This window comes from Terrapene carolina, unplaced genomic scaffold, assembly GCF_002925995.2.
Source record: "Terrapene carolina triunguis isolate 2854851 unplaced genomic scaffold, T_m_triunguis-2.0 Scaffold95, whole genome shotgun sequence".
In the NCBI taxonomy this organism is placed as follows: domain Eukaryota; kingdom Metazoa; phylum Chordata; order Testudines; family Emydidae; genus Terrapene; species Terrapene triunguis.
The window spans coordinates 2777441-2799046 of NW_020664446.1; the positions used below are offsets into that span (position 1 = coordinate 2777441).

Below are 21606 nucleotides of genomic sequence, written 5' to 3' on the forward strand. Positions count from 1 at the left end.
TTAAGTATTTGACATTTTTAATAATTTGTTAATTTAAAACCAATTCAAAGCCGTTTATTTGTCAGTGTCTGCTTTCATTGAGCCTACTGCTCACCAATAGTAACCAGGAGATTAGCTACAATGATATGGTGTCCCCACTAATCAAAGCTAAAAATTAGCATTGAGCTTCCAAAACACATTTAATATTGCTGACCCCTTAAGATGCTCTGCTAAGTGGAATATAAACAAATTGTAAGAAACATATGGCTACAGAGCAAAAAGAGTCCAGCCATGGGCATTTCTGAGTCATAAGTACATATTCTAGAGATTTAAAACATACCCATTACAGAGATGTCCAAGTGCCACTCATAGCAGAATGGTCATAAAGGAATTAGAGGCAATCATTCTGTCCACCCCTCTTTTCCCCACGAAGGCTGCAAGCACTTATTTTTCATAATAAAATAAGCAGTCATTTACTTTTACTGATGTCAGTATCAAGGTCTGACCCACAGGAAGCAGAGAGACCAAGTACGGGTAATAGTGATGTCACAAAAAGCAGAGGTTAGTACACATACTATTGTATACATCTGGTATGTCATAAAAACATGAATTTATCTCCATTATCACAAGACATTTAAAATTGAACTGTTTTTCTTTGAAACGGACATTTTATAGGGGAAGTTAAGAGATCAGTTTCACAGAACTCCTTGCAGCTAATCAGGATGTACTTATTTACATATGCAAACTAGTTAGTTAATACTGGTCCAGACCTCAGTTATTATTGATCTGTGAGGAAGTACACAACAAAAAATAACCAACTCCTTACGTTACTTTTGAGCAAGTCAGCTAAGATCTTTCTCATGTATGTAACAAGATTTACATTACCACTGGAGTTCTGTTCCTTTTTTTTTTTTTTTTAAATCAACATTTGTCTTTAAAAGAGCAAAGGTTCACACATTGGGGGGAAATGTCATTCCTGTACTTGCTTTCTGCCCATTGAAAGACGCGGAGACTCTAAATTACAATTGGGGACTGAAAGAAGCTTATTCACAAGCTCAAACAAAAGGCCCCAGGTGTTTCAATAGAAACAGCTTGTGTGTAAATCAGATGAGTGACCCAACAGAACAACTTCATTTACAGCCTGATCTCTGAAAATCTCAACATCCTCCATCCCCAGCCACCAACCAAGCCGGATGTCAAATACTCACTTCTGTATTGACAGCTCCACCAACAAGGGGCTGGCCTCAGCATTTACTATTTGAAGCTGACTGACAAAACCCTCTCTTGAACCCATGTCAATCTACACCTATATTTATTTATTTTTAAAAGGCGCAAGAAGTGCTGAATTTTGACTGCAGCCAGATGGGAACTTTGGTATTGCCACAAGGTATTGGTCCTAACCCACAGTAGTTTCTCTGCACATCTAGCATTTAATTATACTAATATTTTGGATTTCTGCATACCCTTTGGATCCAAGAGTGCTTTACAAAAATTAATAAGCCTCAACACGTGACAGTTATATCCATTTCATAGACGGGGAAACTGAAGAGGGGGAAGAGACTTGCACAAGGTCACAAAGCCCATCCACAACACAGACAAATAGAAATTAAGTCCTCATTCCCAGTCCTCTGCTTTAAGATCCACTACTACAGAATGTAGGAAATGCAGTATCAGATCAGACCAGTGGTCCATCTACTCCATGATCCTCTTTCTCACAGCAGTCAGTACTAACTGCTTCAGAGGAAGGTGTAAGACATCCCAAAATGGACAGTTACAAACCAACTTTCCCGTTAGAGAATTTTCTTCCTAATTCACTGAGGGTATAACTACACTGCACACTAAGCCCGGGCTCTGACTCAGGTTTGATCCCAAGCCCCACTTCTGTTCACATACAAAGCTGTATGACTCAGACCAGCAAGCACTCAGGACCGGGTCCTAAGACCCTTCCTCCTATGAGGGTGGGTCAAGGTCAGAGCCCAAGCCCCGCTGAAACTTCGGTCTAAGCCCTGTCATTTTGGAGTGAGGATGCAGCTCACACCACAGACCTGAGTCAGAAGGTTTGCGAGTGCAGTATGGATGAGTTAGCACAGTTGTGAGATCTGAGTCAAGCAACTGTAAATCCAGGGTTACAATGCAGTGTGGACACCGAAGTGTGGGTTTGGAAACACCGAGTCCACAAGCACAGATCCCACAGATCTGGGTTTACAGTGCAGTAGACATACCTTTAGTGGTTGGCTTAAATGCAGAAGCATGATTTTTTTATATCGACATATCATATCTACTATAATTCTGAATGTCCTTTAAATATAAATGTCTAATTCTTTTCTTATTTTAATCTTGCGAAACCTTAGATTCAATTATATTTTGTGGTAAAGATCACGACAGACTAATTAGAAATTGTGTAGAAAACTATTTCCTTTTGTTTTAAATTGGCTGCTTTTCAATTTCATTGGACAGCCCCTTGACCTTGTATTATATGAAAGGATAAATAAGAGCGCCCAATTTCCCTTCCCTAGGCCATTCATTATTTTACATACTCCCGTCTCATGAGCCTTCGTATTCATCTTCTGTCTAAATGAAACAGTCACAATCTTTTCAATTTCTCCTCAGAGAGAGACGCATTACGTTTCTTTCTTTCTTTCTTTTTTTTTTGGTCTTCTATCTCTGAATAAATACAAGGTGATGCATTTCATTTTCTAGCGGGTTGTCAATTAACCTACTTTTGGTAGATCCCTCTGAAGATCCTAAGTCTAAGATTGACCTAGATTTTTGTTATCCATTCACCCTCCACCTTCCCAAATCATTTAACATATTAAAACAAAACCAGTTCTAATACAAATCTCATTGTTAACTTTTGCCATGTTGAAAACTGACTATTTATTCCTGCTCTTTGTTGTCTCTTAGCCAGGTTCTAAACCCGGCAACAATGCTTTACCTTGACAAAGTTATCCTACCTGTTTTATCAAATTTGTTCTCTTCTTGGTCCTTTCAGCATGTGTCTCATGTCAGAGGTTACTAAATATTATTTTATTAAATTCTGTTCGAGATCAGAAATGCATCCTCTCCTGCAAAACTGAATGGTCATTACTTGGAGAAAAAAACAGATAATTTCCAGAAACACAATGCGTTTTACAAATATAGTGCACACAAAGTGTGTGAAAACTGAAATCTGAATTCACTATAGTAAGAAAAAGTAGGATATAGTAGTTCAAAGATTACATATTTGAAAAGGTAAATTTTGGGGAATTAAAGCTAATAAGAGGCAATGGGAAGAAATATTATGGCCTTTGTGTAAAGAAGAAGGTTGAAGCAACCTAAAAGACACCACAATTAATGTGCAACAATCTACAATTCAAGTTCACAGTACAGCATCTCTTGCTGTAGTAGGTGTGCCCCTCTAGTATAGCTACAATTCTTTACATTTGATAGGACATGTTCAACGTCACTTAGCAAGTCAGTAGCACAGCCAAAAATAGAACTCGGATCTCCTTATTCCAAGTCCTGATTTTTGGTCAATATAATCTTATATTAGGTTTGGACACGAGCTGCTTGTCCACATTGAGTTCCGTCTGCAGCCAATGCAGGATTGTTCTCCCACAGTAGTGTCCAGTGCTTTGTGCAGTTCAGTTTTAAATGATTAAGCAATAGGGCTTCTGCTTTTCTTGGGAAAGTGCAGTCTTACCTCCTACCTCCCAAAACACACACTGGAAGTGTGGAGAGAAAATATGATCACAGCCTACTAAGGTCTGGAAAGTGTAAATGCTAACTAAGGAAAGGAATTGTTCCCACTAGACCAGTGCGCAAAGTAAGTAAGGGGAATGAAATAAGACTGAGCAGAGGGAAATTAAGGCAGAATACCAGAAAAAAATAAATCTAACAAGGAGTTCTATCTAGAGTAGATGCTGCCCTTGTGTCCAAAAGGAAGCGGTGAAAGCTCCATCATTTAAAACTAAGGAAACAAGACCCTGGAGACTTGGCTGCAGGAGAACAATCATGCAATGGCTGGGATTGGACTAGATGTGACCAAATACCCCCAGTTTCTGACTCTATGAAAAGATGTCACTTTGTAAACAGAATACTGTGGCCTTTTGGCCAGCAGGGAAGCAAGCTCTTCCGGTATAATATTCCTTTTGGAGTATTATTGCTTGTATTCTTTTTAAAAATAAAATGAAGGCAACATGGCATAGGAGCCTTGACCCGTGTAAGATCAGGACGTGAAGAGCTCTGTGCAAGCTGGAAAAGCTTGTCTCTTTCACCAACGGAAGTTGATCCAATATAAGATATTATCTTCCCCACTTTGTGTCGCTTAAGGTTATACGGAGCACACTCATTGAGGTTAACAGTCACAAGGCCATCAGTTGACAGATTCCGGTGACGATGTAACAGACTAAACATGTCAAGTGGCTTGTGATCTACCAGCAGAGAGAAGCATTTTTTGCCATTGGCAATTATTGTTTTATTGTTATATGGATCATACACAATAAAAGCATGAGAACACACATATCCATATCCCTTCACTCCTGCTCAACTGTGCCTTTTTGCCACATCAATGTCAAAACGGTACAAGTTCCATCACTTTGCCACTTGCACCCAATGTGCACCTTTCATGTCACTATGGAACTTAGCTCATTGGATGCAACATATCAATTACAAGTCAGCTAGCGTTTACGTTATAAACTGCTATTCCCATGGATTTATAACCACCATAGATATTCACTTAGGCTCAAACTGGATGTACAAATTCCAAGCCCAAGAACAGTTTTCATCCCCTCAACCTTTCCCATACCCATACAACAGCACACACATCCCTGCACCTTTGGATCAAAGAAAAAAATCTGAACATTCGAAGAAAGAAAAACAAGGAGTTTCCAGTGCATATTTTGCTCTGTCACAATCCAAAAATAGCCCTGTTAAAAATGAACTGCATTTGGCAAGCAACTGATCATTTATGGAAAAAGAAAACCAACATAGTGCTTTTTAAATATCTGCAAAACACTTAATGAACAGTAAATTCTTCTTCATTGAATTTTGAAATATATAAATATATATTATACACACACACACACAGAAACCGTGGATACCAGGCATTCTAAATACATAATTACATGAGAGCGCCTCCCAACTTCCACAGGAGCCATTCCAGTGAATTGTGTAAATAATATGCCTTTAAAAACCCTAATATATGAATATAGATTTACTAGTTGTGGAACAGTTATATATACCCGAGAGACCAGAATACACTTTAAAAAAAAAAAAAAATCCTGCCTAATTATGAATTTACCAGAGAGACTAGAAGGGCCCAGAGCAAATTAATACTTTTATAACTTTTAGAGAAAGTGGTTTATTTTATTTTTTTGTTTGTTTTTGTTTGGAAATAAGAAAAAATGTAAGAAATAACTGTAGGTCTTAATTAAGCCAACAGGAAAACACAGAAAATTCAGTTAGTGCTGATGTTCGCTTGCTATTGCAGGATGCTGTGCCCTGAAATTATTTAAAACAAACAAAAAAATCAAATAATTCAGACTTGATTAGCCTATGCCTTTTTTGAGGAGCTGTTTTATTATTTTAAGATCAACGTTCTTAAGTGAAAAGAGAACAATAGCCTCCTCAAAAGGGAATGATTAGGAGGATATCAATTGGCTTTCACACTGACAACTCTCAGCTGAGGACACTGCCTCAGAACTATGGAGAAAGCAAGGTTTCAACCCTGTCGTGACGGCTGTTCTTCGAGATGTATTGCTCACGTCCATTCCATGCTAGATGCGCGCGCTGGGTGCACAGTTGTCGGAGATTTTTCCCTTAGTGGTATCCGTAGGACAGGATCTAGCGCCCCCTGGAGCCGCGTGTGTATGTGCCAGTATAAGGGGCGCTGCTGGCTCCACATCATCTCAGCTCCTTCTTGCCGATAACTCCGACAGAGGGGTAGGATGGAAGGTCATGGAATGGACATGAGCAACACATCTCAAAAGACAACAGTGCTAGGTGACTCACAAGCAGTACCCTCGGAGGTGGGCTCAGGGTTTTTGGATCTGCTGACTGCAACACCACTCTTCCGAAACTGGCATCATCACAGACCTGCTGGATGACGGGGTAGTGGGACGTGAAGGTATGGACCAACAACCATGGTGCGGCTCTGCAGATGTTCTGGATTGGTACTTGCGTGAGGAATGCTGCTTATGAAAGCCTGAGCTCTCGTGGAATGAACGGTCACAATGGCTGGAGGCGGAACCTTCACCTGCATGTAACAGGCCCGGATACAGGCAGTTCTCTTATCCTTTCTGCTGCTGCTACGGAGTTGCACAGGTTTGGGAAGGGCTTAGTCCTCTCAATATAGAAGGCTAGGGCCCGCCTAACATCTAATGTATGGAGCCGACGCTCCTCGGTGGTCTTGTGAGGTTTTGGAAAGAAGACGGAAGAAAAGTATCTTGGTTGTTGTGGAATTGCGACACCACCATTGGAAAGAAGGCCGGATGGGGGCACAGCTGGACCTAGTCCTTGAAGACACTGTATAATGGGGTTCTGACGTCAGGGCTTTGATCTCAGAGACCCCTCTGGCTGAGGCGATCGCCACCAGGAAGGCAATCTTCTGAGAGAGAAGCAGCATGAAACAAGATGCTAACGTCTGGCTTGAATGGAGGCCCAGTGAGCTTCGACAGCACCAGGTTTAAATCCCATAGGGGAATCGGTTCACAAACCTAAGAGTAGAGTGTCTTTCCAGGCCCTTGAGAAACCTGAGTGTCATCTCGTGGGATAACACTGATTTGGCCCTTCACTGGAGGGTGGAAGGCCGAGATGGCTGCCAAGTGATCCTTAATAGATGAGAGAGTTAGACCTTAATGTTTTAGATGGAGCAGATAGTCCAAGATAGTCTGCAGAGAAGACCGGGATAGAGAAAGATTCCGCTCGAAGGCCCAACAAGTGAAACATTTCCATTTAGCCAAGTAAGTGGCCCTGGTGGAAGGGTTTCTGCTACCTAGTGAGACTTCTCAAACCTGTTACAAACAGGCCTGGTCTTCAGGGTTCAGCCACGCAGCAACCATGCCATCAGGTGCAGGAAGATGAACTACGGGTGAAGCCAAAGGCCAAGGCCCATGGTCTTGTGAAACCAAGTCTGGACAGGATGGGAGCATAAGTGGAGTGGCCACTGAGGGGTCTAGAAGCGTACCAAACCAATGCTGGCATGGCCACGCCAGAGCTATCATATAACTCTCGCCTTGCCCTGCTTGATCTTTAGGAGATCTGTGAACCAAGGGGATTGGTGGGAAGGCGTACAGTAGGCGGTCTGCCCATCAGAGCCGGAAGGCATTGAAGAGAGAGCCCGAGCAGCAAACAGAACTGATGGCATTTCCTGTTCTGTCTGGCAGCGAATAGGTCCTCCTCTACAGCCACCACACCTAGGAGGGCTTGCACTTCCTGGATAAGAAGCTGCTTGTGAGAAGGGTCCCTGAAAAGGGACTGCATAGGGATGGCGGGGTGGATGAAAACTAGAGGGTGTAGCCAACTATTATAGTGCTGAGCACCCAACAGTCCAACGTTATGTAAGACCATGGTGGGTGGAAGAGTGACGGGAGGTCCAAAAACAAAAAGGACGGATGGATCCAGAATCAAGACTGGTATGTCATCCTCCAGCATACCTTCAAAAGGCCTGCCTGGCCCCGAAGGGGCATCAATGTGAGCCCAACTGGGAAGCTGAGGCAGAAGGTTGGGGCTGACATGTACAGCCCTTTTCCTTTCTTTTGTAGGGCTCCTGCCTGGGAGGCACTGGGAATCTGGGAGGCTGCTGGAGCCTAAAGTGCTTCCCGGAGGCTGGGGGCATGTAAAGGGCCAGAGAGCGAAGCGTGGTGCTCAAGTCTTTGAGGCCATGAAGCTTGGAGTCTGTTTGTTCAGAGAACAAGGATGTACACTTGAAGGGGAGGTCCTGGACTGACTGCTGCACTTCGTGAGAGAGGCCCACTCACTGGAGCTATGAACCATGCTGGTTAAAGATACATAACTGGAGGCTACCAGCCAAATAAACATGGTGTCTGAACAGGTCCAGTCTCTTAGCCTCTTTATTTTTGGGGGTTGTGCTCGACTCCCCCATCTGTCCCACTTGTTGCAGCAGACACCACCAGGGACCGGGGCAGGGGAGTGCACGCGAGTACAGGTACTCCAACCCACTGGCCAGTATATAGTACTACTTCTCTGCTCTTTACTCCTGGGGGAATTCTGTGCCACTGCGCGTTCAAAGAATTCATGTCCCCTGCAGATTTCTTTGCTTCCCCACAGAAAAATGACTTTCTGACAGGAAAGCAAAGGAAAGCTACAAGAGCAGTCACACACCACTCCCTAGTTGCGCAGGTACAATGGAAGCTGCGAAGCCAGCACTCTGAGCTGATTGGGGGAGCAGCGCAGGGGCCCGAGACTGCCCCAGCAGTGGCTAGTGCGCCTGGCACAGGGGCTGCCTTAGCTGTCTCTGAGCCAGCCACACCAGCCACTGCAGAAGTCACAGAATCTGTGACCTCCGTGACAAATCCACAGCCTGACATCATTGATGTCAGTGGTGGGTTCCCCCATTCATCTTTCATATCAACTTATAGCTAGTAGGTTTAGTCCTCTGACTAGTAGGTGTTTGGTAAATTTTACATGCCTTGCTATACCTATGAACCTCAATCCATCAAAGTGATTTCCCCCCATCTCCTATTCATTTCTGTAGTTGCTCTTAACTCTCCCTTCTCCTGTATTATACTGAATATTCTCTAAGGCCATGTCTACACTACAAAGTTAAGTCGACTTCAGTTACGTCAACGACCATAAACCGCTGTAATTACACCACAGGGGCAGCTGTGATGCAAGTATGCAGGGTCATAAATCATCTTTTGCTATGAATGACTCTGACTCTGGGCAACGGGTGGGAAATAATGGATGGCTATGCGGCAATGGGATTCCCTCACTGCGACAGACAGCACACATTTCCCAATGTTGGCTCCAGACCATCTTGCGACAGAGTACATCAACAGAAAGGGATATTTCTCTGTGGTATTGCAGATGCTGGTGAATCACCAGGGTCGTTTCACTGACATCAACGCAGGATGGTCAGGGAAGGTGCATGACGCACACATCTTCAGGAACACTGGCCTGTATAGAAAGCTACATGTAGAGACTCTCTTTCCAGGCCAGAAGATTCCAACAGGGAATGTGGAAATGCCCGTAGTGATCCTGGGAGACCCAGCCTACCCCTTAGTTCCGTGGCTCATGAAGCCTTACACCGGAAACCTTAACAGCAGCAAGGAGTGCTTCCACAACAGGCTTTGCAGGTGAAGAATGACTGCAGAATGTGTGTTTGGCAGATTAAAGGGTCACTGGCACTGCCTTTTTGACAGGTTAGACCTCAATGAGAAAAATATTCCCATGATCATAGCAGTCTGCTGTGCTCTGAATAACATTTGTGAAGCCAAGGGAGAAAAGTTTCCCCAGGGATGAAGCATTGAGGTGGATCGTCTGGCGGCTGATTTGGAAGCCAGACACCAGGGCTATACGAGGGGTTCAATGGAGCGGGGCGTGGAGAGGAGAGGGAGGGAGGCGCTATTCAAATGAGGGAGGCTTTGAGGCAGCATTTTGACAATGAGCCCCAGTAACGTGTCTTTCTGTAATGCATTGAACCAGGCATTGTTTACTTGCCACCTTGAATGACCTCTGTAATGATTCCTGCCTGAGTGTTAATTGTAGTCTGCAAATGGGCCGATTGCCACTGTGTATGAATTTCTGTTGTAACCACCCTGTGAAGGTCACAAATAAAGAATCACTGTCTTTGTAAGACTAAATTTTTATTAAACAGCAATACACAGATTAACATTTCTCAAAAGGGACATGGCAGTGAGCAACACTCTCTGAAGCGAGGATCTCATAGCTGCATGAAAGTCAATATGTCACTATGGAAAACGTCCCTGGGGTGGAGCGCAATGGGTACTGCGACGTACTGGGAACGTGTGTGGGGAATTTGGGGAGGGCAAGGAAGGACGTTCTGTATGGGCTACAGGGCGAGTCGAGCACACGTGTTCCACTTGCAGCGCAATCAGGGACCTCAGCATCTCTGTTTGGTCCTCCATGAGTTTTATTATCCACTCCTGACTCTGTCTCCTCTCCTGGCTACCCACTTCTAGTTTCTCGTTTATTGTCTCTCTCCATGCTCTGTGCTCGCTATCAGCCAGATCTGATGATTGCAGCATTTTGTGAAACACGTCTTCCTTACTCCTCATTTGCCTCCTTATCAGACGGAGGCGCTCCGCCAATGTGTAGGAGCTGCCCCTCAAGAGCACATCTGCAGAAGTAGAAGAAACAATACACAGCGTCAGTATTGTCACAGTCTTGAATCATAAAAGTGACATACACCTCTTTCTCAAAGACACAGCACAGCCAGAGCACTAAATGTGGTGAGATCAGCCCAAAGAGGGGGTGGTGCAAGATGGGACAAAGGGTCTGGGTGGTTTCAGAAGGGGATCAGTACAAGTGCCTAAGGCCACTATTCTCAATATTGGCACCGTTTTCCACAGACGGGGTCAATCGAAGCTGAAATCACGACTACTGAGGGTAACCAAGCATGCAAAGCTGCATCTCCTGCATGAGTGCAGCTTCAGACCGGGTCTGTATGCTGCTCGCCTTTGTGCTGCTTTGGTTCCTCCAGAAATAATTGCCATTTGGCACGGCAAAGTTTCCTACAATGGTAGAAGAAACAAAGGAGCTCTACCAAGGAACCTTCAGCAGAGGGACTGCAGAGTATCTGCAAGAAAGTTCCCTAGAGATCTCTATGGCGAGTTCCCAAGAGATCTCGGTGTGCATCAACAAACTTTTCTGCGGGGCCCCCACTGTGTAGCTGCACAGGGGAATGCGAAGCAGATGTAAACAGCACCTAGTGGTGTTAATCTCCATCCCTTCTCCCACATGCACCATGTAAATAAATAAAGGACATCTCTTCCTCATGAAAGAAAAATGAGTACTTACCGGCGCTCCCCTCTCCTGCTTCAGGCACACAAGAACCAGACTGCTGGGACTGGCTAGACCCCTCCGGAGTCAAAAAAAAAAAAAAAAAAAGGTCCTGGCTCACCACGCCACCAGAGGAGCCTGTCCCACATTCTCCTTGAATTCGACCTCCTCGTCCATCACTTCATCCTCGGGGTTGACTCCGCTGGCCGCTGCCTCCCGTCCCCCTGAAGTACCCATGGAGCTCGACGGTGGAGGTGGGGTCACTGCGGAGGATGGCATGCAGCTCCTTGTAGAAGCATGTTTTTGGCACCACACTGAGCGATGGTTGGCCTCCCTTCCCTTCTGGTACGCCGGCCTCAGCATCTTGATCTGAGCATGGCACTGCTGCATGTCCCTTTCATGTCCCTTCTCATCCATGCCATGAGCAATCTGCTCGTAGGGGTCAAAGTTCCTATGGCTGGATAAGAGCTGCAACTGCACAGCCTCCTCTCCCCACAGACCCAACAGATTCAGTAACTCTGGTGTACTCCACACAGGTGCCACTTTGCTGCAGAAAGCTGACATGGTCAGCTGGGAAGATGCAATGGGAGCTGTCCACACCGAGCAAACAGGAAGCGGAATTTCAAAAATTCACAGAGCTTTAAAGGGGGAGGGGCACATGCCTGTCTACCTGGGTGCAGGGCAGCGAAGTAGAAACTGCTTACCAGAGCAGTCATGAGGGGCATTGTGGGACACTTCCTGGAGATGACTTAGGGCGACATAAGAAAATGCAGTGTCTACACTGACACTGTGTTGCTCTAACTTTGTCACAAAATGCTCAATGCCGTCATCGAGGTTGTTTTATTATGTCTGCGTAGCAGGAGAGTTAAATCGGCAGGAGGAGCATTGCAGACACTTCCACTGTTTTGTCGACAAAACTGTGTAGTGTAGATAAGGCCTAACGCTGTGATACCTTCCCAGTTTACCATACGTTTTCAAGAGTTTCCAGTGCTATAGCAAGTTGATTAGGTAATACTCTTAATAACCAAAGCTAATAGCCATCTGAATGGACTGATTTGTATATGTTTAGATTACCCAAGTATGTCTTTACCTGCACGGGATCCAGGAGGAGAATGTCAGTTTTAGATGTGGCGGAGGAGAGTGGCTCCCCACCCAGAGTCGTTATGAGAGTTTCTCAGGCTTGGTCTTACAGTACAGAGTTAGGTTGACGTAAGGCAGCTTACGTCGACCTAATTACGTTAGTGTACGGCCTTGCTCCCGCTGATGTACGTGCCCTACTACACTGACATCATAACTCCACGAGAGGTGTTGGGCTTATGTCGGTGTAGTTAGGGCGACGCAGTGTCTGTGTAGACACTGCATTACTTACATAGGCTGTTGGCTGTCATTCTTGTCAATTTCACAGCTCCAGCCATGAAATTGACAAGAAAACTGGGTTGTCAGGGAGGCAGGTGGGTGGCTCCCTGCTCCCAGCTGGGCTGTTGCCTGCCCAGCTCCCTGCTCCACACAGGGAGCCCTGGTACCGGCCGGATGCTCCCTGCTCCCCACTGCCAGGAGCCTGGCTGCTTCCCTCCCCCCGGCTCTTGGCTCCCCACCGCAGGGCTCCTGGTGGGCAGCTCCGTGCCCGGAGTCCTGGCGGATCCCAGCACCCGGGCTCCGCACTGGAAGCCCAGGATGCAGCCCAGCTCAGAGTGGAGAGCCAGGTGGTCCCTGCGTGGCGGCTGCCCAGAGGCATCTGGCTCCCTGTGGAGAGCCCAGCGGCTGCACCAAGGCTCCCAGGATCTGTCCAGATGCCAGGCACTGAGCTCGCAGCCAGGTCCCTGGCAGCGGAGAGCAGTCGGGCCCCCGGCAGGGAGCCGCATGTGGAGCTGAGAGCCCAGTCTCTCAGCCTCCTATACTGCCCCTCTTAAGTCAGTGGAAGCGCTCCTGGTGAGGACGTGCGCCACTGACAGAAGGAGGGTAGCATGGACATGAACCACTACAGTAATTACTTGCAGTGGTTGTAAATCGACCTAACATAGGTCGCCTTACATTTCTGGTGTAGACATGCCCTCGGTCTCGGAGATTAAAGGTGAGCAGGGGTTTCTTGACCAAAGAAGGAGATAGCCTGTCCTAATTGTAACACACATAAGATTTCCCAGTGACGGTTACAAATTCCTTCATACACCTAGCAGAGACTACACCAGGGGTAGGCAACCTATGGCACGTGTGCCGAAGGCGGCACGCGAGCTGATTTTCAGTGGCACTCACGCTGCCCAGGTCCTGGCCACCGGTCCGGGGGGGGCTCTGCATTTTAATTTAATTTTAAATGAAGCTTCTTAAACATTTTAAAAACCTTATTTACTTTACATACAACTATAGTTTAGTTATATATTATAGACTTATAGAAAGAGACCTTCTAAAAATGTTAAAATGTATGACTGGCACGCAAAACCTTAAATTAGAGTGACTAAATGAAGACTCGGCACACCACTTCTGAAAAGTTGTCGACCCCTGGACTACACCTTACTTAAGAAATCTTACAATTTAATTGTTGGAAATTGAGTAAGTGCCTCTCCTGGAATTTACAAGCTTTACCGTCTGTGCCAGTGGATAGTGATGTTTCCATGAATTGTAGCTTTTTGTAACACAGAGCTTATAAATACCATGAAGTGCATCTGTGGCTCTTACAAATGCAGATGCCATACCTTCCTTAGAGGTACTGAAGAAGTCGAGACTTTCAGACTACACCTAGACATTCAAAATGACTTTTACATGAATAAAAAGATTCTATGCTGCAACTCATGAAAAGCAGGGTTATGAACTATTTCTCACTGAGGTCTGAAGAATGGAGGTATTTGAAGTTCCTAGATCAAGGTTCTGTATTAAGTAGGCTAAAAATATTAAACTTTTCAAAAAGTGAACACATAATTATGACTTAGGGCTGGTCCACACTGGGGCGGGGGATCGATATAGGAAATGCAACCTTCAGCTACGCTATTCTCGTAGCTGAAGTCGACGTTTCCTATATCGAACTAAAAGTACTTACTTCGGGTCCACGCAGCGCAGGCAGGCTCCCCCGTCGACAGCGCTTCCTCCTCTCGGCGAGCAGGAGTTCCGCAGTCGACGGGGGAGCGCTTCTGGGATCTCTCTATCGCGTCCAGATGAGACGCGATAAATCGATCCCAGAAGATCAATCTCTACCCGCCGAATTAGGCGGGTAGTGTGGACCAGCCCTAAGTCCCAGTTTTAACTGCTGACCCTTCACAACTTGCCTATTTCTGCACTCTCATATCTTACTGTCTCCCCTCCCTGCGCCGCCTCCGCCTCACCACCAGCCTCCATTTGTCTACTTCTCCCCAACACCTTTACACTTTCTTCCATGCCTTGATGCCCTCTATAGGATACTAACCTTGGGTTCAAAGCTTCATTTGCTGTAATTGAACAGGAATTTATTAATATTTATACAGGGAAATGAATGTGTAAAGTACCAGCCGTTCATTATTAAGTATTGTGCAACTATTGTCCGTTTTGCTATTTATACTGCAGTAGCACCTATCGGCCCCACTCAGGGACGTGTTGCATTAGGTGCTAGACACACATTTAATTTAAAAATAAACAAAACACAGTCCCTGCCTCAAGAAGCTTTAAATCGTAATACATGACAGGAGACAGTAAGTGAATTGAAAGGAAGGATTACCTAACAGTTAGGGTGCCGTCCTGGGACTCGGGAGAGCTAAGTGCAATTCCCTGCTCTGGATCAGACTTCCTCGGTGGTCTTGAGCAGTCACTTGGTCTCTCTGTGCCTCAGTCCCCCTTCTGCAAAATGGGGATAACAGCGCTTCCCTACTTCACGGGGTGTATTGAGGATGAATGCATTAAGGATTGTGAGGCACTCAGATACCATGGTGCTGGGGGTCAGATAAGCACCTAAGCTAGACAGATGCAAGTGGCAAAGAAGGAGAATAAGATAACAGTGAAAAGATCACATTTAGAATAAGCAGCAGAAGCCCTGACACATCAACTGCCTAACCACATTGGATTCTAAACGACTGTGAAGACATATCGAGGCTGTAAGGGGAACCCCACACTTGGGACTTTTATCTATCCTAGTTCTATAGCTCCAAAAAGATGTACTACTGGGAACAAACCTACTCTGATAGGGAGATGAAGTGATGATTTGTCTTTTCTATCTCCAATTTGTATAATTCTATACAATCACTTGGGCACACTTAGCATATGCTGAGAAATTGTTATGTTATGCAACTACCACACAGGAGTGTTTTGAGGACTACTTAAATATGTGCACAGCACTGTACATTTTCAAAGTTCTGTAAGAGTGCTACATATTAACGAGCTGCTTATTTTAAACTTTCCTCCCCCAAGAAATCAGGGTATGCAGTTTTAAATTCAAATAATCTAAAGTCTCTAGGTATTCATTGGAAATACCTTCCTTACCTTCCGAAAGATATATTCTGTATGTCAGTGACAATACACCTCTACCCCGATATAACGCTGTCCTCGGGAGCCAAAAAAATCTTACCACGTTATATTGAACTTGCTTTGATCCACCGGAGCGCGCCCCCCGCACCCCCCTCCCCGGAGCACTGCTTTACTGCGTTGTATCCGAATTTGTGTTATATCGGGTCGCGTTATATCAGGGTACAGGTGTATTACAAAATAGGGACAGAAACAATCTCTCTAGACATTTCTGCTAGGAAAGCTCGGCTTAAAAGGACGGATCCAGATTTCACTAAGGTCCTGGTTTTTATACCCATTTTTCCAGCTGACTTGACTGACGTATAGCCGATTCATATCTCAAACACCGTATCTGATTATAGTGGCCTTTGCTGGCACCAATGTAGCTAAGGTAAGCATCAGAGTTTCCAGTATAAAACATTTGTACAGGTTTATAACTTGGCTCTAAAAATTCTACTCCACGGTACTGTGGGAGGTAGGGAGGGTCAGATGAGCTCATTATATTAAATTCTTTATGTGATACAATACTGAGGCACAATGGTACATGAAGGCAAGGGTCAGTTTTAACTCTGAATTACCTTGCTGTGACCTAAATGATATTTAGTTTTCTTGTTAATGTATTCAAAGACGTTTCAGCTAATTAACAGCTTTAATTTATCTGACTTCACAATTCAATTTAAAACATATAGGATCTCTATATAAACAGGAATGGGAACAAAATATTTCTATTGATCATATTTATGTACACATTAAACCTAAAAAACCTTTCCCTCTGGAAGCCAATTTTAGCTAGTTTTCAAAAGGCTCAGCTTTAAGGGGATGGGATGTTCCACGCTGTTGGAAAATACAATGCTGCCATTTGAAGAAAGAGGATTAAATCAAGAACAGGGCTGAACAAAAGAACTGCAGGTGTTTGTCTTTTACCAAAGGATGAACTTATAGGAACCCAGATAGAAAATAGAGCTTTACAGATTACTTAAAAGTCTGTTCTTTAAATCAACATGTATTTCTGGTCACCTGTATTGTATTTCCTCTAGGCCACAGATGTATATAACACAGCTGTCTGCTACAGCACAGCAACATTAAATATAAAAACTTGCTATTAAAGGGCAGAGGGTAATGGCATTAGTGTGGGCGACCCATGCTCAGGTAGTGATCAACTATTAACTCCACTTCAAGTAGGCTGAAAATATGCAAGTGTAGCCAGCACGGTTTTTAGATAAAATTGTCAGCTTTATGGATATTTATAGTATGTGTCCAGTCTTGCAGAACTCCATCTTCCTCCATCTCATTTGTAATATAAACTGCTTTTAGCCCCCATTAATACATTGTGTTACTGGAATACTTCTCACACTTTGTATAAGCAAGGCAGCAGATCAATACCCAGCTACACTGAGGAAACGAACCATTACCGCGGAATCCTGTTAAAAGCACACTTAGAGGAATAAACTTGATGCATAACCATAGCTCCATTCGATTTGAATAAATATTTAGGTTTGTGCATATTTTTAAAGTGGCTTTTTGACTCAAATCCTATTTTTAAAAGGCCATTATAACAAGGGAAACACTAACAAGTAACCTAAAACTAAATCCATTTCACTTCAATCTCTTACCATCTCGGCTACTTACCCAAACTATGTGTTTGGAAAAAAAGGCTCCTTCCCCGCCCCCCCCCCCCCGCCATCCCCCAGAGGAGCCACTTTACTCCTGTAATTCCTACAGTGAAATCATAGCACTGAATTTGTGACAGCTATTTCCATCATATAGGTGGTTGGGGGGGGGGGGTCACAAGCATAGGTCTGTAACCTCACTGAAGGATCAAGCAGAAGGAGAAGCAAAACGGAGGAAGATGTTTATTAATACTCAACAGCAGCACACTGAAATCAAAGATACCAGCCACATACATTGATTTTTTGAATTTTTTTTTTAAAATTTGCTCCACTATGAAAGTCTCCATATAAAAGGCTCACTTCTGAACATGGTCAATTTTTATTTATTTATATTTTGCATGTATAAAATGCACACTTCCATATGTACCTGAGCACTTAGTAAAAACTTATGAAAATCTACCTCAGACACAACCTACATAATCTTTTCCCTGCTGCACCCTCCCAGGCCACCACCTAGGACCAAAAAGGATGTTGTGCCCTGTAGGACAACCAACTTGGACTGTGAGACAGACATTAACTGCAAAGTTGAGGTCCCTCTACTGAAATAACCTGCCTCCTGCCCAGTTATGTTTAAATTAAGAAAACATTAGCGTCAGTGTCCTAGCTGACTTTTGGTACTGTAAAGGACTATGGAAAAAGAGATGGTTTCTCAGACAGCCAGGGTCCAAGCCCCAGAGAACCCTTTTGGAATATCAGAAATTTACAAAGGTGCATTTGATATGTTAAAGACCACTGCTTTGGATTAATAGGACCCGATCTCCATTGCCTCTTGAGCATTCAAGCAATCTTAACTCCACTGAAATCAACAGAAGTTAAGAGTACGATGTACCTTGAAGGATCAGGTGCTCAGTTAATACTCATAAGATAGTGAGACACGACTGGAAAGACCCAAGACCATCAATAACCCCACTCAAATCTGTTATAAAATTGATCTTGTGAGATTAAGTTTATTCTGTTTTTTATTTTCTCCCATCCACCACAAGTGACTTGTCTCTTTGTCTGTTTGTTTCTATTGGGCTCTCAGTACCATAGATCCTTTCAACACCACCCTTAATCATTTTCACAACTCTAGTTGCCACGACAACAGGATGCAGCTTATCTGTGCTGTTTTCATTTTTCCAGTTTTCGTTGCCATAACAACGCAATCATTCTGGCTTCCTACAAAAACAGCAACTTTAACTCCATCTTCTCAAGGACACTGGAATCTCCCATGAAGATACATGGACAAGGATTAGCTTTATACACACAATTTTAAAAGAAGAAGATTCTTTTGAAGGGAATTTTACACTCATCGAAGTGAGAGGCTGACAGTAACTGCAAGAGCCCAGCTGCCGAGACATCAAAAGCTTTGCCTTTAATAATAGCTCAAGTAATATAGCATTAGGCCACTTCTGAGCAGGGACTCCCAATAGTGTCAGCTTGTGTCAAACTACAGGATTGTTATGTGATGTGAGCAAATGTCCACACTTGTTTCACCCAATCAAATCTGAATTAGGCTCTAGATGCGAGTCTCATGTGTATTAACCCACTGGCCTTCACATTATTAACACCACCATACAGCCTTACATGTGAAGACTCATTTTAATTCTGTAATTTGAGCTTTGCTGCAGATTTCTTTTCAGACTCCCATCCATTCCCCCTTATGGCAATTCTGTTTTGAACTTTCCTTCATAAGAAGTGTAAATTCCTAAGATTTAGGAAGAAAAGGTGATGCACACAGAACATACACATATACAAAAACCACAAATATATGACTATGCAAGATATTAGCTTACACAGCACTGTAACTTAATAGGACCTTTACATGTACTTTACTAATGAGACGAGCACAAGTGTCTGGCACAATCCCTCACAAGAGATGAGAAACAGGAATACAGTCCAACCTGCTTTAGCCATGCTTGGTATCCAGAAGATGTAAGTTGGAATCCATCTTTGGGCATGTGTATTCGGGGCTAGGAGAGAATAAACATAAAAGAGACCTCCTTTTACATTTGGACCTGGCTAATCTAATCTAATTTCTGGACGATTTTAAGCAATGCAAATGTTTTTAGCCACACATGCAGTTTCAGTCCCCAGATAAGCTCCTGCTAAAAATCACTATTCTAGCATCAGCTTCCCTGAGGGCTTGATACTTTCCTCATTAGCAATGAAAACCAACATTTTCCACTATTTTACATTATGGCCTTGCGCATACTGGCGCTTCTCTTAAAATTCCCCCCAAATTACTACAAGTGCAGCTCTAATGTCAGGCGTACTAGCATAGACCAGCCGGTGGCACGTTTACCACTGGGCAGTGGCAAAATGCCAGCAGCTAGTCTATACTAGTGCTTCCACCATTGCTCCCCCACCCCCACACCCCCCGCCGAGTGGAGCTGCTCCAGCCATAGCACAATGGTCAGAGATTTCAAAAACACCAGTGTACAGACAGCCTCAGCGTGGCTGGTGGTGGTGATGGTAAATATTAGCACCAAACAAGTTACATTTATAAGTTAAAGACTAACACAATCCCTCCCCACCACATTTCATACACAGTTATTGTTTCCTCCCCTGTCGAGTCTAGGAAAACACAAGCCATTAGGTTGGTCCCAGTATACTATAGATGGACATGGCAATTTTTTTGTATTTTTGCCAGCTATAAACAGGCTGTCATAGCATTATTTTGCAACCCAAAGGAACCTTTACAATCTAATGGACTCAACAATGCCCCCCAATGTGGGAGATGTTTAGAAATTGACAAAACTGTATCTTACATAAATTGTTTCTGCCTTGAGTGTAGATTATAATATACACAGAATGGGTGAAGCAGAAAATGAAGTCACAGTGGACCAATAAACCTTTAACGAAATAGGTGGCTATCCTTGTTTTTATTTCAGACCCTACGGAGTAGGACATACACAGCTCCAGTTCTACCGCTGAACAGAAGCCTGAACATTAGCAGTTCAAAAGAGATTTACTAATACTAAGTTTCTTTTGCTCACCTCTGGTAGAAATTAAACACCTCTCAAAAGCAGTAGAGAGACTAACCCCAGTGTCCTGTCAAACACAAGTTTTAATAACCAAGACTGTGCTGGTGAGCTACTGCCAAGTATAGATCGTAGGCAAATGTGGCAGCTGAGTCTCTGCTTTAGCAATATTTAATGCACTACTTGGATAGCAGAAACACGACATGCTTTAGTGCAGTGGCTCTTACCCTTTCCAGACAATTGTACCCCTTTCAGGAGTGTGATTTGTCTTACGTACGCCAAGTTTCACCTCACTTAAAAACGACTTGCTTACAAAATCCGACATAAAAATACAAAAGTGTCACAGCACACAATTACTGACAAATTGCTGACTTTCTCATTTTTACCCAAATCAATTAGAATATAAATATTTTACTTACATTTCAGTGTCTAGTATATAGAGCAGTATAAACAAGTCATTGTCTGGATGAATTTTAGTGTGTACTGACTTCGCTAGTGCTTTTTATGTAGCCTGTTGTAAAACTAGGCAAATATCCAGATGAGTTGATGTCCCCCCAGCAAGACCTCTGTGTACCCCCCGGGGTATGCGTACCCCTGCTTGAGAACCCCTGCATCAGTGGACTGAGAGCCTGGGTGGGAGCAGGGTGCTCCTGAGTCCTAACTCCAGCTCTGCCACTAGCTTGACAGGTGGTTAGCTTGTCTCTGTAAAATGAAGAGAATACTGATTTAACCCATCTCACAGGGCTGTTACAATTAGCTGATGTTTCTATACACATAGCTATTTACCTATTCAATGGTTGGCTTCAGAGTAGCAACCGTGTTAGTCTGTATCCGCAAAAAGAACAGGAGTACTTGTGCACCTTAGAGACTAACACATGTATTTGAGCATAAGCTTTCGTGGGCTACATGCATCGTGGGATGCATCCGATGAAGTGGGCTGTAGCCCACGAAAGCTTATGCTCAAATAAATGTGTTAGTCTCTAAGGTGCCACAAGTACTCCTGTTCTTTTTACCTATTCAATGTAAGTGCCAAGTATCAAGAAGGAAGCACTGTACAGCAGGGGTTCTCAACCTTTTTCTTTCCGAGCCCCCCCCCCGGCATGCTATAAAACCTCCACGGCCCACCTGCGTCACAACAACCAATTTTTTGCATATAAAATCCAGGGCCAGTGTTAGGGGCTAGCAAATAGGCCAATTGCTTAGGGCCCCATGCCACAGGGAGACCCATGCAGCTAAGCTACTCAGGCGTCAGCTTCAGCCCCAGGTGGTGGGGCTCAGGGCCTCGGGCTTCAGCCCCATGCAGCGAGGCTTCGGCTTTCTGCCCTGGGCCCCAGTGAGTCGGATGCTGGCCCTGCTTGATGGACTCCCAGAAACCTGCTCGCGGTGGGGGCCCCAGACCCGTGGTCAGGGCCAGTGCAAGGAAGTTTCATGCCCTAGGCGAAACTTCCACCTTGCGACCCCCCCCCGAGCCCTGCGGCAGCTCCCCACCCCCTGCCCCCCGCCCTGAGGCGCCCCACCCGTGGCAGCTCCCCCCCCACCGGGAGCCGTGCGGCAGCTCCCCACCCCAGCTCACC

General features: G+C 44.5%; 1 protein-coding gene across 9 annotated transcripts in view; it reads right to left on the bottom strand.

Moving 5' to 3' along the window:
- Window positions 1-21606, bottom strand: part of BTRC (beta-transducin repeat containing E3 ubiquitin protein ligase) — a 158898-nt gene that overhangs the window by 118991 nt on the left and 18301 nt on the right. For 3 of the 9 annotated variants that reach the window (XM_026650883.1, XM_026650880.1, XM_026650889.1), the window contains one exon: window positions 18953-19021. The exons of the other annotated variants lie outside the window; for them this stretch is intronic. In XM_026650883.1, coding sequence (XP_026506668.1) covers window positions 18953-19021 — 69 coding nt within the window. The remainder of the gene's footprint in view (window positions 1-18952; window positions 19022-21606) is intronic. 9 annotated transcript variants of the gene reach the window in all.